The following is a 15,096-nucleotide window of genomic DNA, read 5'->3' on the forward strand; positions in this document are numbered from 1 at the left end:
AGGCCATTAAACTTAGCAAACTAACCCAGGAACAGAAAACCAAATTCTGCATCTTCTCACTTATAAGTGGGAGCTAAATGATGAGAACACATAGACACATGGAGGGGAACAATACACACTGGGGCCTACTGGAAGGTGGAGGGTAGAGGGTGGAGGGTGGAGGTTGGGAGGAGGGAGAAGATCAGGAAAAATAACTAATGGGTACTAGACTTAATACCTGGGTGATGAAATAATCTGTATGACAAACCCCCATGACACAAGTTTACCTACGTAACAAACCTGTACAGGCACCCCTGGACTTAAAGTAAGCTAAAACAGATATTAATATGAGAATTTTGGAATCTGTAAAATTTCTCTGTGAAAATCTACTTTTGAGAAGGCATAACCCAGGAATAACGCACTGGGTTATCATTTATGTTCCTTATTTCAAATGTGTTATTAGGGGCAAAATAAAACTTTGGTTAAGATATTCCAAAGATAAATCTTTGCAGCTAAATTTAAACTATGAGTTGATTTCTGGTCTTTCACCTTAAAACTACAGAAATGAATCTGAATCTGAGGCGTCCCTCCGTGTTCCCCATTCTGTTTCCCAGTCCTCAAAGATGAGGCTCTCAGTGCTTTAGGCACAAAGGTGCTAACTTTTTTGTGTTATTTCATACAACCTATTGTGCCTGGATTATGGTGACATGTCCTTTGACTATTAATTGCAATCTGTAGATAATGGTAAGAGCAAGTTTCTGCCTCCCCAAGGTGAGGCACAGCCAATAGGCCAGATCTATAATTTAGGACTACCAGGAGTGAGCTTTGAACCCTGCCTTTGGCAATAACGTTATCAATCAGAAGAATTAACCAAACCTCCTAGCTGAGGATTTTAACAAATGGAAATATACAAAGGTAAAGCAGATAGGCAACACATCAAAATATAAATGGCTTAATTGTGATTTAGGTATTCAACTTATGAAAACAATTTTTTTCTTCTTTGGAACAACTAAGTTGTAAGAAAATAAATCTAGCCATACTTTAAAAAATGAGAAAATGTTCAGGCTAAAGATACATAGTTATAACTTATAAGACTTACAAGATTAATATAATGAAGAAGAGATCATAGCGCGCGCGTGTGTGTGTGTGTGTGTGTGTGTGTGTGTGTGTGTGTGTGTGTGTGTGTTGCTGCCCTCTACTGGGGACCAAAGGACGAGTTCTCAATTGAGTTCTCCCAGCTCAATTCCAGTTGAAAATCCCTTCATGACAAAAATTAAATCAAGCACCTAGCAAAGTTCTAAGTACCAGAGACAAAGTATAGTACCACAAGACTATAAACCCTAAGGGTTTTTTTTTTTTTTCTAAATTGTCCCTACTTTACATTTTAGATGAAAATCGTTGAAATCATGCAAAGACAGCCTTTACTGAGAATGATTTTTACCCTGAAGACTGAGAGTTTCATTCTGAATTGACATTCAAGAGGAATGCCAATGAGTCAGATCAGCTTTATTCAGTATCAGTTACACACATATAAAATGATTTTAGTGCTTTTAAAATTTTTTCACTCTCAAGATTGGTAACCTTGGCCGGGCGCGGCGGCTCACGCCTATAATCCCAACGCTTTGGGAGGCTGGGGCAGGCAGATCACTTGAGGCCAGGAGTTTGAGACCAACACTTGAGGCCAACATGGTGAAACCCCGTCTCTACTAAAAATACAAAACTCAGCCAGGCATGGTGTTGGGTGTCTGTAATCTCAGCTACTCAGGAGCCTGAGGCAGGAAAATCACTTGAACCTGGGAAACGGAGGTTGCAGTGAGCCGAGATTGCACCACTGCACTCCAGCCTGGGTGACACAGCAAGATTCTATCTCAAAGAAAAAAAAAAAAAAAAGGCTGAGCATGATGGCTCACGTCTGTAATTCTAGCACTTTGGCAGGCCGAGGCGGGTGAATCACCTGAGGTAAGGAGTTCAAGACCAGCCTGACCAGCATGGAGAAACCCGTCTCTACTAAAAAACAAAATCAGCCAGGCATGGTGGCACATGCCTGTAATCCCAGCTACTCCAGAGGCTGAGACAGGAAAATCACTTGAACCCGGGAGGCAGAGGTTGCAGTGAGCCAAGATCATGCTATTGCACTCCAGCCTAGGCAACAAGAGTGAAACTCTGTCTCAAAAAAAAAAAAAAAAAAAAAAAATTGGTAACCCCATGTTTTCTGTCTAGTTCTAGTAAATTGTATGACTTATTTCACTGATGAATTTCTTTTGTTTTGTCTCATTTAATCTTTTTAATACTATGAAGTAAGTATTATTAATATCCCCAACTTATCATATGAGAGAATTTAAGCACAAAGATGTTAATAAATTTTCTGAAGCCTCACAGCTAGAAACAAAATGTAGGAATTCGGATGCCGGAAAGCTTAGGAAAGAAGCCATGCTCTCAGCAACCACACTAAAAGGCCTTTCAGGTAACACGGTGCTGAGCACGTAACGTAGTTATGTTGCAAAAATGTACTTGCAGAGCAAGATTATTCAACTATTCATTCTTGAAAATCAGTGTGTTATGAGTTAGTCTTAAATTTCTCCAAGGCATAACTATGACACAACATATGCCATGCTAAATTATGCAAATATTTCATCTTGAGATGCCAAATTTTAAAGCAGAAATACTGAAAGTAAATATAATTTACATTCCATAGATTTTGTTGTTCTTGGAATTCTTCCTGCTTTTTCTAACCCTCCACCCTTTGCTCATTTTCATTATCTTTACATGACTTAGTTATGCCACTACCTCCTAGCCTACTACAATCTGCACTACTCTGCTTGGAATGCCATAACAAAATATCATTGACTTGCTGGCTTAAGCAACAGAAATTTTTGTTCATGCAGTTCTGAAGGCTGGAAGTTCGAAATTAGGGTGCCAATATAGTCGGGTTCTGGTGAGGTCCCTTTTCCAGGTTGCAGAGAGTCACCTTGCGCAATGTACTCACATAGTCTTCCCTGGGTGTGAGAGCTGGAAGGCCACGAGGTAGATGAAGCAGATGAAGGGAGGGAGGGTAGTAGGGGAGAGCAACCTCTTCCTCTTCTTATAAAGCCACCAATTCTATGGGATTAGGACTCCACCCTTATGACCTCATTTATCTTGGTTACCTCCTGAAAGCCCTATATTCAAATATAGCCACACTGGGGGTAAGGGCTTCCATATATGAATCGGGGGCGTACAATTCAGTCCATAACATCATCTTTTACATTTCAATTGCATTTTCTCGTTTCTTAGAATTAATGTATTGGAATCACCTGTATACTTACCTGTGTCTCGTTATACATGTGTTCCCTCAGGCCAAATTCTAACTATATTGCCATTGTATCCCAGGCACAGAACCTATCCATATGGTGAGTACTGTTGGATGAATAAATCAATGATACCGATGGCTTTATTCTGATTCTTTACCAGCTCTTAGAAGCAAATGTCATAATTAAAGCAGGGGCAATAGGTTTGTTGGCTTAAGCAGATACCTGGGGCTTTACTGGAGATAAAACATCAGAACAAGCCTTACGCTCATTCAGCCACTAAACATCATGAATTTTAGTCTCCTCCAAAGTCCTCATCAAAATAGTAGAATTTGCACGACAATAAAGTTAAACATTGGGCAACAGCCATGACTGTGCTAGGAAGCAAGTGTTTCAACTGTTCAGGTGTGTAGCACACCAATTCAATTTGTAATTTCTTATTTCAGGTGAACACGTTTTTTAAGAATAGGGTGAATGATTTAATAAATTACATCCATTGAATAAATGACCATGTAATATACATACCATACTCAACAATCAGTTAAAATTAGGTATAAAAAAAGACATTGTAATCAGGCCTGTACACAACTTTATTATACTCTGAATAACAAGCATGTAACAAAATTTTGAGCATGACAAGGATGAAATATTTCAAATTCTGTTTCTTACAAAAGCATTAAGAACAATACACAAAGACTGTTCATAATATTTTACAGTCAGCTAAAAATAACAAGACATTCTAGGATTTCAGGAGTTTTCCTTTTCTTTCAACTACGGCATTAGCTTTATTTCCATTAGCTTTGCTACAATGAAAATTAACATATATGGACATACACATATAAGTGAAATGGAAAATGAAGGCATACAACAAACATTCTGATTAATCAACAAGTATAAAATACAGGCTTTTAGTACTTCTGAACTTACATTTTCGTTGAATGTACAATGAAACTTTTTGTCTAAAATGTTTCTAATGTTAATTTTGACCATTCCCAAAGTAATTACTACTCTTTCTTAGCACCACCATTCATTTAATTTTAGAGTTTGAAATGAATTAAGAAACACACTAATCATATTCAGAGGTGCTCTTCACAACACTGAACAACAGGCAATCCACTGCCCCTTATCAAGGCTGAGACGCTGTAGGAAATGAGTAGTTCACCAATACTGTCTATCCCAGGTGAATATCAGCCCTAATCTTACTTCCAATGACGAGATACATGTTTTGGCTTATGTAGTAGCATGAGCTATGAGATATGAAACATGAAAGTCACATGGACATGAAATTAAACTCAAATCTCTACTGCATGGAGGCTGAATGTGAAATATTTCACAGTGACTAAAATTGACTGGCTAACAGGCAATGGTGGATTTTTATATTCAACTTTGATTAACATAAATGGACTTTACAAGAAACCCTTGAGATTTAATTAATGCTGCTAATCCAAGGGCTCCAACTGACTGAGGAGCCTTTAAAATCAGTATACGTGACCTTTTATATTTTTTTCCATAAGAAAAAAAAATAAAAACACCGAGGTACTTATGTTTCTTTTCAAGGGATTACTGTTGGTTATCTTCCTGAGATGCAAAAGACCACAGAAAAAGCACCATGCCTAGGCTGCTGAATGAGGCATCAGACACTAATAGTTTGGTCCTTTTCTGAACGGATCTCTTCTGGCAATTACACTAAAACATAGTGATGGGTCGCAGATGCCTGGGGGGCCTGGTTGCCCTTGGATTCCAGGTTTTCCATGATCTCCATCTTTGCCAGGGAGACCTGGGTCTCCTGGAGGACCTTCTTTGCTTATTCCAGGAGGGCCCTCTGGACCTAAGGTGGGACATTGGCAAGATGTAAACAAAGGACTTTAGTTTTTTAGAGTGAAAGAGCCAATTCTTCAAGAAACTTAAACTGAAAAAAAAAAAAAAACCTCTTGAATATTTTATATATTTGCACTAATTATAAAGTAGGGGCATTTTCTTGATAATTCTACATGTCTTCTGCTTTGAAAAGAACCATCCAAAAGTTATCAGTAATTTTTGAAAACTAGGCTAAGCATATTAACATAGCAACCATGCTACTGATTAAAACATTTAGCTAACATTATAATATTCCATTTTGTGTATTGTCCAATCTTATTTCTTCCTTTCAGCCTATCTTTTACCAATATTATTATAAGTTAATAGGTGATACATACGTAAGCCAAAGCTGAGTCATTTTTGTGTCATATTTGCAACAAAAAAAGACAGTTTCTATTATACATATTTTTAGTTTCCATATCTAAATGCATTATTCTTATTTTAGTATTATAGTCATCGATATCATCAATACACATAGGTATTAAAGCCCTAATTTGTCAAACATAGCCTGATTAGTTCAATTAGCATGCTCAAGGAAACAAAAGCTAGCTTAGGATACTGGCCTTTTAAAGTTGATTCAAAATAACAAAAACAAAATATTCAGATTTTGGGAAGGAGCACAGTGGTTTGGGCCACTTCTCACTCCTCTACTCCCTGCTACTACTACTAATAAACATCTATTTAGCACTTAACTGCAACTGTAAGTATTGTTCAAAGTATTTTACATAAATAGTGTTAAGTCATTTGATCAACTCCAAAGCCTCTTAATAACATCTAATCATAGCAAACATTTATTGAAAACATAACTGTGATTGTCCTGCACTGTTCTGAAAGCACTACATATAGAAAGTATTTAATCTCTCAATAACGTCATGATGGAGATAACATTATCATCACCATTTTACCAATGAGGAAACTGAGACATGGCAGAGTTACATTGCACAGCTAGCAGAGATTTCTTAACCGCTTCAACATCTCTCTGCTTCCCTGAGAGTCATAAAGACTAAACAGTGTTATACACCAGATAAGCAGGGGTGACTAAAACGATTCTAGAACTCTTCTAAGGAATAGATATTAAACTATCTAAATGATAAGCAAGAGATAATATTGAAGGATTAATAAATTGAGGATAATATATGAAAAAATATTCTAGAAGTTAGACTTCAGTGTGTTAAATGTGAATCACTCAAAAAAGAAAACGGATGTCTCGGTTTCAATTTATTTCACATAGATCTATGATGACTTTTCTTAAAGCAAAATGAGCAGCAACACTTATGAGCAGGTAGCAATTCTCACCTGGGGGACCAGGAGGACCTTGTTCTCCAGGATGCCCAAACCCTTGGCTCCCTTTTTCCCCATTTCTTCCTGGTAGGCCTGCAGGGTGTCAAACACCTGAGTAAGTTTACTTAAAATCACTGCCTTCTAGATTGTTTCATTCAAAGCTGTTAATATACACATGAAAGAAAAATGTCTTTTAAAAACCAGCTTGCCATCTATTTTTTCTTACTAATGGAAAACAAGTTTTGAAGCAATAATTTCTAAAATGATCAGTGGTTTAGATCCAAAACTTAATGGGAATCAAATATTTAGAAAAGAAAATGGTTTGGAATTATTAGCCCTTTGTGTTAATCATAGTTTTTTAAAATTAGTTTATGAAACATCTAAATCGTTTATATACTATTAAACAAAAAGGAAAGAATTATCAACCAACATTTCACATAAACATTCAAAGGCAGGGAGAAATTCTGGGCTACTAGGAAGTTTTATCGCAAAACGTATTTTTTCCTATAATAGAAAAAAAAAATGAATAAGGTAACAGTGCAGAAAGTTACCAAAGTCAAAATAAAGGAAATGGCAACTGTGATTTTCTATTTAAAAACTTTTCTACACTCAAGCAAAATTTCTCAGTACATTGGCAACATTTTCTAATTTGTAACTTTATGTGTTCATAAATTTGACTTCTCTATTTGAGAATATCGCATTAAGAAAATAATTTCTCTTTAATTCAATTGGCAAATTATTTAAAAACGAGCATTTACAGATTTCTTTATCATGAAAACAAAGTTAACTCTTGACTATTAAATGGATATAGGGTATGAATTTTTAAAAAAAGACTTTTTAAAATTCATTTTCTTGTTCAAACTAACTGCATACCTTTTAATCCTCTGACACCTGGACGTCCAGGGACACCCACTAATCCAGGAACGCCATCTCTTCCTGGCAAACCAGGTAATCCTCTGGGACCCTCTGGGCCTATCGGACCAGGTGGCCCAGGAATACCCGGGGAGCCATGTTGGGACTGGCAATGATCACAATTTCTAATTCTTCCACTCTGAAGTAAGACTGGTAGCTGGGCTTTTAAAAACAAAGAAACCCCATCCCTTATGTTTAAATGGTGAGTTGGTGTTAATTATATTTTTAATTTTTTTTCAGTTTACAGAGAAAAAAACTATGAGCATTGAATATGTGCATATTTCTTGGCCAATAATTTCACTTCTAGGAATTTGACTATGGAAATATTCATTGCTCTGTGTCGTAATTTTATTAGAGCAATTGCTTAAAATAGGGGAAAAAGTGAAAGTGCCCCCAAAAGAAATTGGTGGACTATATTCATATTTATGAACTAAATTATCAAAAAATATGCTAAAAAAGAAAATTCAAATAATGGCAAAATAATAAATGTCTTTATTAAAAAGATTATAAAAGAGTATATATGATAAATCTTTATAAAAATACTCATTGAAGAAAAGTAGATGAGGCTTATAAACGTTATCTGTTTTCTTCTTCACCTCACTTATATCCTCTACAATTTGTCCTAAGAATTTGTATTACCTTTGTAATTTGAGAAAAGTTATTAAAATGCTATATTTGATACCTACCTCTTATTACATCTGTGCAAACTTGTCGAATAAATTGTTCTGAAAACTCTCTTCCCTGCATCAAAGTATTAGGGGTTATAACATGCACATAAAGAACATGAGCAAAGATCAATGAAAATATAATAACTGTGAAAGAAGCAGAATACATACGGGCTTCCCATCCAAACCTGGGGGTCCCTGAGGACCTGGATCCCCAGGTTGCCCCTTAGGACCTGCGGGCCCCATCAAGCCATCCACCCCAGATTCTCCTTTTGATCCAATGGCACCTCGGACACCAGGTTCTCCCTTTTCACCTCTCTAAAGGCAAAAGAAATCTTTACAAGTTCTATTTAAATATTTCAGAAGGTATAATTGCATCATGAAACTCCTTAAGGATGTGAATATGCATGTATACATATGTAAATATGTCAGGTATGTAAGGAATAGCTGGAAATATTGTCATTGACCAGAAGGGAAATTTCATATCATATTAAACTGTCATTTATCCATCCATCCAACCAGCCAGACCTACAGGTATCCACTACTGATTGAGTATATTGTATAGGTAATATGCACACTGCTAGAGATAAAACAATGGGCGTAACACAGTCCTATTCACAAGGAGCTTGCATTTTAGTGGGTCCGACAGATACAGAAATGCACGATATTCTTTATTCAAAAATATGGAGAAAAAATTCAGCTCCAAGTCTGGAAGAAAAACCAGTAATATTGACAATTCACATTTCATATCAAATTCAGTATAAACGTACATATTCTGAAAACAACTAATTGGGAACTTCTACTGAAGAAGATAAAAAACGTTTCGTTTTCTGGTTTTTACTCAAAAGCTAGATTTATATAGTATTGAAACCCAAGCAAAAAGGACTGAAGAAAGACAGCATAATATATGAAGAAACATACCTCTCCTTTTGCGCCATGATGGCCTTGAATTCCCTTTGAAAATTAATAGGAAAAAAACTATAATAAATGTGCAAGCTACAGTACTGTAATGTGGCATCCACCTTTTCCCACATACTTAATCAAATTTAAAATTTCAATTTGGAAAATACTGATCGCATTAGTGACAGAATTACACACAAAAGAGACCCTTATTGCCTTTCAGAGAAGGCTAATGACTAGGAAATATGTTAACTGAATAACATAAAAATTTTAATTTGCTTAACTGTTTCCTTCTTAGATATGAATATTTTCAAATGCTGCAGGTCGAATCATGTGGGTAAGAATGGGATCTACTGAATTTAAAATATATTACTATTTTAATAAAAATAAAAACAAATCAGATTAAATATTAGGTATATTTTTTCTTGTATTCAGTGATTAAGATGAATAGTCTATTTTCTCAAGTGTGTGTTCTTAAAATTAAATTTTGATTGGGTGCTATTGACAAAGGATGGGTTAAAGCAAAGATACCATTAAAAGTGACTAGTAAGAGAGAAAACCCCCAGCTGTCCTGTGCTTAAACCATTCGCTGCCAGTAATTAAGAGACCAGAGAAGCAGTGTCATGTAAAAGATGGTATTTTTTCACAGTGATACAAACACTGGGGAAACCATGCATGAAGCTCATTCAACTATAATTACCAGCTACATCTGGATGGCTCCATTAAAGTCTTTCCCACTCCTCTTTTCCATATTTATTTCAGTGGTGTATTATAGAGGAAAAAGACGCTCAGGAAAGGTATTAACATTTTCCATTTTTGAAATTCATTGTACACCTGGGCTCAAAAATCTCCTAATATTCACTCAGGAAAAAAGATAAGACTTTAACAACAGGTAGGTTCTCATTATTCAACTTTAAAATAAAAAATCGGTGTTCTCCAATTTAATATGAAATTTAATGTATAATGTTGCACACAATGAAGTCTGAGTTGGGGTATATCTGTTGATTAATTTTCAGGCTCCTCAAACACTGCTATCCAAATTAGACAAAGAAAAGAATTAGATAGAAATCGTCATAAAACACCAAATATTTAGTTTTTATATATGAATCTTTTAGTAAGTAAAACCAACTTTGTATGGTCATACTTGAATTTTGTTTCTGAAGAAATGCAGGAGTAATCCTTACAAGATATAATAGAACAACTAGGACCAACATAAGAGAGACGAAACAGTGAAGTTCTCACCATGGGAATTGAATTAGAGCTAAAACTAAAAACAGCTGTCATCTGAGAACCCATTAAGATGACTCCATTCACAAAACGAGGGCCAAAAAATACACATGTGCTGTGCTTGGTAGAGCGACAGGTAACTAAGACTGTGTTTACATGAAGAGTTTGGGGTGGCTACTCGGCTGCTGAATAGCAGCAGCTGCTCTGGCCCTGGGTACTCCATGTAGGCTAAGCTCCTGGTGGTGAGAAATGTAGCTTCCAGCCAATCTAGGGCAGAAGCTTTCTAGGGAACCCAAATCCTGCCTTAGGAGAGGACACACACTCTTTTCCTTGAGAAGTGAAAAAGTTAGTGGAACCTTAGAGAAAGTGTGATCCATAAGCCAGTGAGCTAGCTAAGTTGCGAGTTCAAATTCTAAAGGAAATATCCTTCTTTTCTGAGAGTTACCGTGAGTAACATTTTTTGATAAAAAGTCTGGGCTGTGGAGGTTAAATGGATGAAGAGAAGAAGGTCCTATGAGAACATCAGTTTACAGATGTTTTGTGATTGACTTAAGGAAACTCAGAGAGTTAATCTGTGTTGCCAGGTTGGGGAACAGGAATGGAGTTGTTTGTGTCATCAAGTGGGTCTGAGTCAAGTGGAGGATCATGAAAACTGAAAAACATTTTATTGAACATAATTGTACTCAGGCAATTCCAATCATTCCTCCTCTTGGTTACTTTTACTTTTACTTTTATTGTTAGCTTCTAAATTCTCAATTCTTCTTAACATCTGGCACTCACCTTCCATCCCCTATTGCAGATAACCTTGGGGCCCTATGCTTACACTCTTCCCAATGGTCTCTCAGACTCCTCCAAGTAAGGGACACAGAGACCTCTGTCCTTGGATACATCACTACCCAGTTTTATCCCACTCTCTCCAGAGTTGGTGTAATTGCAGAATCTTTCTCCCACTCACCCTCAGAGAAAGAGGTCCACCCCATGGGAGGACTCACATATCCAGCTTGCCCTTTCAGACCTGATCAAGTTGGAACCATGTCCAGCATTCTGCAGCTACAAGCAACACAGCAGCAAACATGCTACCTAAGTACCAATCTCCTTTATGCCTTTGTCCGTCCACTTTGGCTCTGACTGAACTTACAGTCACATGGCAATCTCACTGAAACACCACCTAATGAGAACAGTTTAGTCAAGAAAGAAGCAAAGCTGTCTTACTGTGTGTCTGTTCTACAACGCTGTCTCTCAGGATAGCATTTTAATATATCTCCAGAGCAGTAAATTGTCTCTCTGAACAAACTGAAGGGAAACAAGTACATTTCTCCACCACGCGTGGCCCCAACTGATTTTCAAGAAGAAAAGCAGGACAAACAAGCAGGGATGAACAAGCTGCCATTGTGTGACTGGCCGTCTCTGGCCAATAACTACCCCCAAGAAATGGGTGGAATTTTCTACCTGCAGTCATTTGCTTGGATGCATTAAAAAACAAAATTCAGAGCCACCAACGTTATCAGTATGGGAAAGTGCAAATATAAAACAAATAATGAAAGAAACTCATTATCGCCACACTACCTACATATTCAACCTTATATGCTTAGAATGCATACTATACGTATCCTTCTCCCCACCATTTTTCTTTGCAAGTAATCCCCTCTCAACATTGTCCAGTTATGTGACTTGTTATTTCATTTTTTATCAGAAGAAAACCAAAAAGTACCTGTTGCCCTGGAATTCCCTGTCTTCCATTTTCTCCCTTTTGACCCTTTAAAATAAATAAACATTATTGATTAGTCTGCACACTTATGATGCAATCACATATACCATACAAACTATGTATTACCTTGAGTTCCAGAAGAAATGTAACAAAAGCAGTGATACAAATGTATAAATTATGTGAGAGATGGGAAAGTCAGTCACTCAGAGAAAAAGAAGAAAAGTCATCCTAATCTTATAGTTAAAATGGACAGAGATAACGAACAAATTACTGATTTGGGTGAAACATGTAAATAATTCTAGACAATGAGGATGTTCTTCTAAGTCCATATTAATAGTGGGAAAATAGTTTAAAAAGTCATTGGATATGGACATTTTATTAATTTCAGTGGCAATTATGTTCATTGTTGACTATGGACATGTGAGGACAAGAAGACCTCTTTAACATTTTATTTTTAAAAATTAAAATATACTGTCACATTTTAGTAAAAAAGCCATTTAAATGAAGAGCTTTAAATCAGCATGAACAAGAGAACAGAAAAATTAATAAAGGTATAAACACATTTATCTATTCAATAAATATTTTTGGGTATCTACCATTCATGGGACATTATGCTAGACTCTGAAGCACTACTTCATCCTTATATTTATTGTGCAAAATAATTAGCAGTTTCTAGGAAGACATATACCTAGATAAGGTAATCAATGAAAGATCTAGTGACTACAATTTTACATTGCCCTTGCCTAGTAATGAATTCATCAATTTACATAAGTGAATTCCTAATATTTATTGAGCAGCACCTATTTGCTGGCACTTAGGGACACTGAAACAAAGGTATCATTGTGGGCTTCAAGTCACTTACTGTGTGGTAAGAGAGATAAGCAATTAAATCTAGAATGATGAAAATACTGCTGATAAGTCTACAATGTATAATTAAACATCTGGGTTGGATATTATTGGAACTTAGGAAGGGGCATCTGACAGAAAGGGTAGGGAATGTGACTCACCCTTTGTGCAGCCTTGAGGGATGAGTAAGAGGTAGCCAATTGGAGAAAGGGTAGGAGGGTGTATCGGGGAGAGAAGACAAAGGTGAAAGGCAGGTAGTTTCTTTTGGCAGCGGAGCAGGATTGGATAAGAATAGGCGGAGTGGCAAGAGATAACACTAAAAGATTCAGTCAGCCCAGAAAGCACTTGATGGCACAGGCTTTATCTTAACATGTGTGGGACGCCATTAAAGGATTGCTAAGCAGATATGTAGCTTAGCTATTTTATGCAAGCAAAAGTGTGGAAGAAGGAAGTAGACTGGACTCAAGGAGACCAGTTAGGAAGACACTGCAGTAGCCCAGGACCCTTGACAAGAAATAACTAGTATAGTCAGGAGAGGTAGAAGGTGTCAAGTTCAAGAGATATTTAGCATTGATTATCATGACAGGAAATCTGTGAGTATGAAGCGGTTTATGGGGAAAGATGACAAGTTCAGTTTTGGACATATTGAACCTGAGGTGCCCATGAGTCATCTAAATGCAGTACCAAGAAGGAAATTAGAATATGTGGGTCTAGAGCTCACAGACATTTACTTAACATTTACCTCACTCCCAACTTCAATATTAACTTAAAGGAATCCTATATCATAGTACTTGAAGATCTTCAATAAACATTGTCTAAAAAACAACTGAATTTTGTTATACCACTCTAAAACATCTTATGTATGTTATGAAGAATAAGTTCATTAATAGAAACTGTTATAACTGTGGATATAGCAAATTTTGCCTATGACTATTTCAATTTGAAGTTTTCTCTTACGATTCCAGAAATTCTAGAGCATTCAGAATTCTACATTTGTGAAAATGTCCAGAGTATTTTTCTTTACATTTTCAGCTTATTCTGCATAGCAAAGCTCAGACACTGAGACTTACAAACTTAAAAACATCATTAAAATACTGTCTGAACACTTGATTGGTAATTTATGGTTGGAAAAGTTTTATATTTCTAAAACTTAAGAGGTTGAAAGACCATCAGATATAATTTATCCCAGATAACTATTTCATTGACTCAGCTAGTGGCACCCTATTCAAGAGTCAGTCTTCAGTGAATGAAAAAACCCATTCCATAGACACTTTAATTGAGGTGAAACTATCCTTGTCTCCTGAAGTAGTAAAATAGGTCTCCTCTTTGACTTTGCTGCTAAGACACCCAAAACTAAATGTCTTTCTAAATCACCCTAGATTTCTCTAGCCTGTTACAATTTTCTGGTTTAATTTTCCTTTCATATATTGATTTGAATATGTTTTATATTTAGGGTTAAAGGTTTTTTATCAAACTTTTGCCATAAAACAATTTCAAATCATTTTTAGAAACTGTGTGTGTGTGTGTGTGTGTGTGTGTGTGTATGTGTATGTGTGTGTGTATGTGGTATATATATATGTATATATGCATATAAATACATATTAGAAGTATATAATAAAATCTATGTCTTTATTTTGTTGAATCATTTTGTTTCTAAGTTTTCTACAACAGCAAAGTGGTGAGGAATTTTAGTCAAATTTGGTCTTGTCTGAGAAGCTCAATAGCAAAAGGAGAAAATAGGATTTAACACCTTTATATTAATGTTGAAACAGAAAGGAATTTAAAAATAAAATAAGAATATTTTAAAAGCTCTGATTTTATTGCTCAGCCTACTAAAAAAAAGCAAACAACATACCTGAATACCTTTTTCACCTTGATTTCCTTTGTCCCCCTACAAAAAGGCAGTTTGATCTGTATCATAATCTAGCATATTCTGTACAGTTTCAAATAAACATATATTTTTCTCTGCTGAAGAAAAACAACATCTCGTGCAAACTCCACAAGCACCTGTATACACAGAAGTTGACTCCTAACACAATATTTGGGAAGAGAACAGAACCACATTATGTCAAAATGATATTGCAAAAGAACACTTTTGTATGCTCCTACATTGGAAAGAAATTTCACCACAATCTTTAATTTCCCAGAAAGGAGAAAACTTCTACATGGTTCACAGTTTTAGGTTAGACAAACTAACAGGAGCGGACTTATTTTGACAAACGTTGTTTTATGAAATCAAACTGAAAATCTTCCATTAAGCTATTAGTAGCCACAAGTTTATAGGAAACAATGACAAGTGAAGCATGATGTTTAAGTGCTATTTTAGAAAACATATATTTCAAAAGTGAGCTTTTGGAAGAAAAATTATATTCCATAAAAATAAGTTTCATAGATTATCAGCCAGAAGGGAAGTTAGAAACCAACTTATACAATG

At 35.9% G+C, this 15,096-nt stretch overlaps 1 protein-coding gene across 2 annotated transcripts in view; it reads right to left on the bottom strand.

The window, feature by feature from the left end:
* Window positions 1-3,838: 3,838 nt before the first annotated feature.
* The window catches only part of COL21A1 (collagen type XXI alpha 1 chain), a 198,649-nt gene continuing 187,391 nt past the window's right edge, over window positions 3,839-15,096 (bottom strand). For both annotated transcript variants that reach the window (XM_055263888.2, XM_055263890.2), the window contains 8 exons: window positions 14,518-14,553; window positions 11,820-11,864; window positions 8,903-8,935; window positions 8,153-8,299; window positions 8,003-8,057; window positions 7,278-7,478; window positions 6,420-6,497; window positions 3,839-5,094 (listed from right to left, as the gene is read on the bottom strand). In XM_055263888.2, coding sequence (XP_055119863.1) covers window positions 4,907-5,094; window positions 6,420-6,497; window positions 7,278-7,478; window positions 8,003-8,057; window positions 8,153-8,299; window positions 8,903-8,935; window positions 11,820-11,864; window positions 14,518-14,553 — 783 coding nt within the window. In that variant the 3' untranslated portion in view covers window positions 3,839-4,906. The remainder of the gene's footprint in view (window positions 5,095-6,419; window positions 6,498-7,277; window positions 7,479-8,002; window positions 8,058-8,152; window positions 8,300-8,902; window positions 8,936-11,819; window positions 11,865-14,517; window positions 14,554-15,096) is intronic.

Source organism: Symphalangus syndactylus, chromosome 23, assembly GCF_028878055.3.
Source record: "Symphalangus syndactylus isolate Jambi chromosome 23, NHGRI_mSymSyn1-v2.1_pri, whole genome shotgun sequence".
NCBI classification, from domain to species: domain Eukaryota; kingdom Metazoa; phylum Chordata; class Mammalia; order Primates; family Hylobatidae; genus Symphalangus; species Symphalangus syndactylus.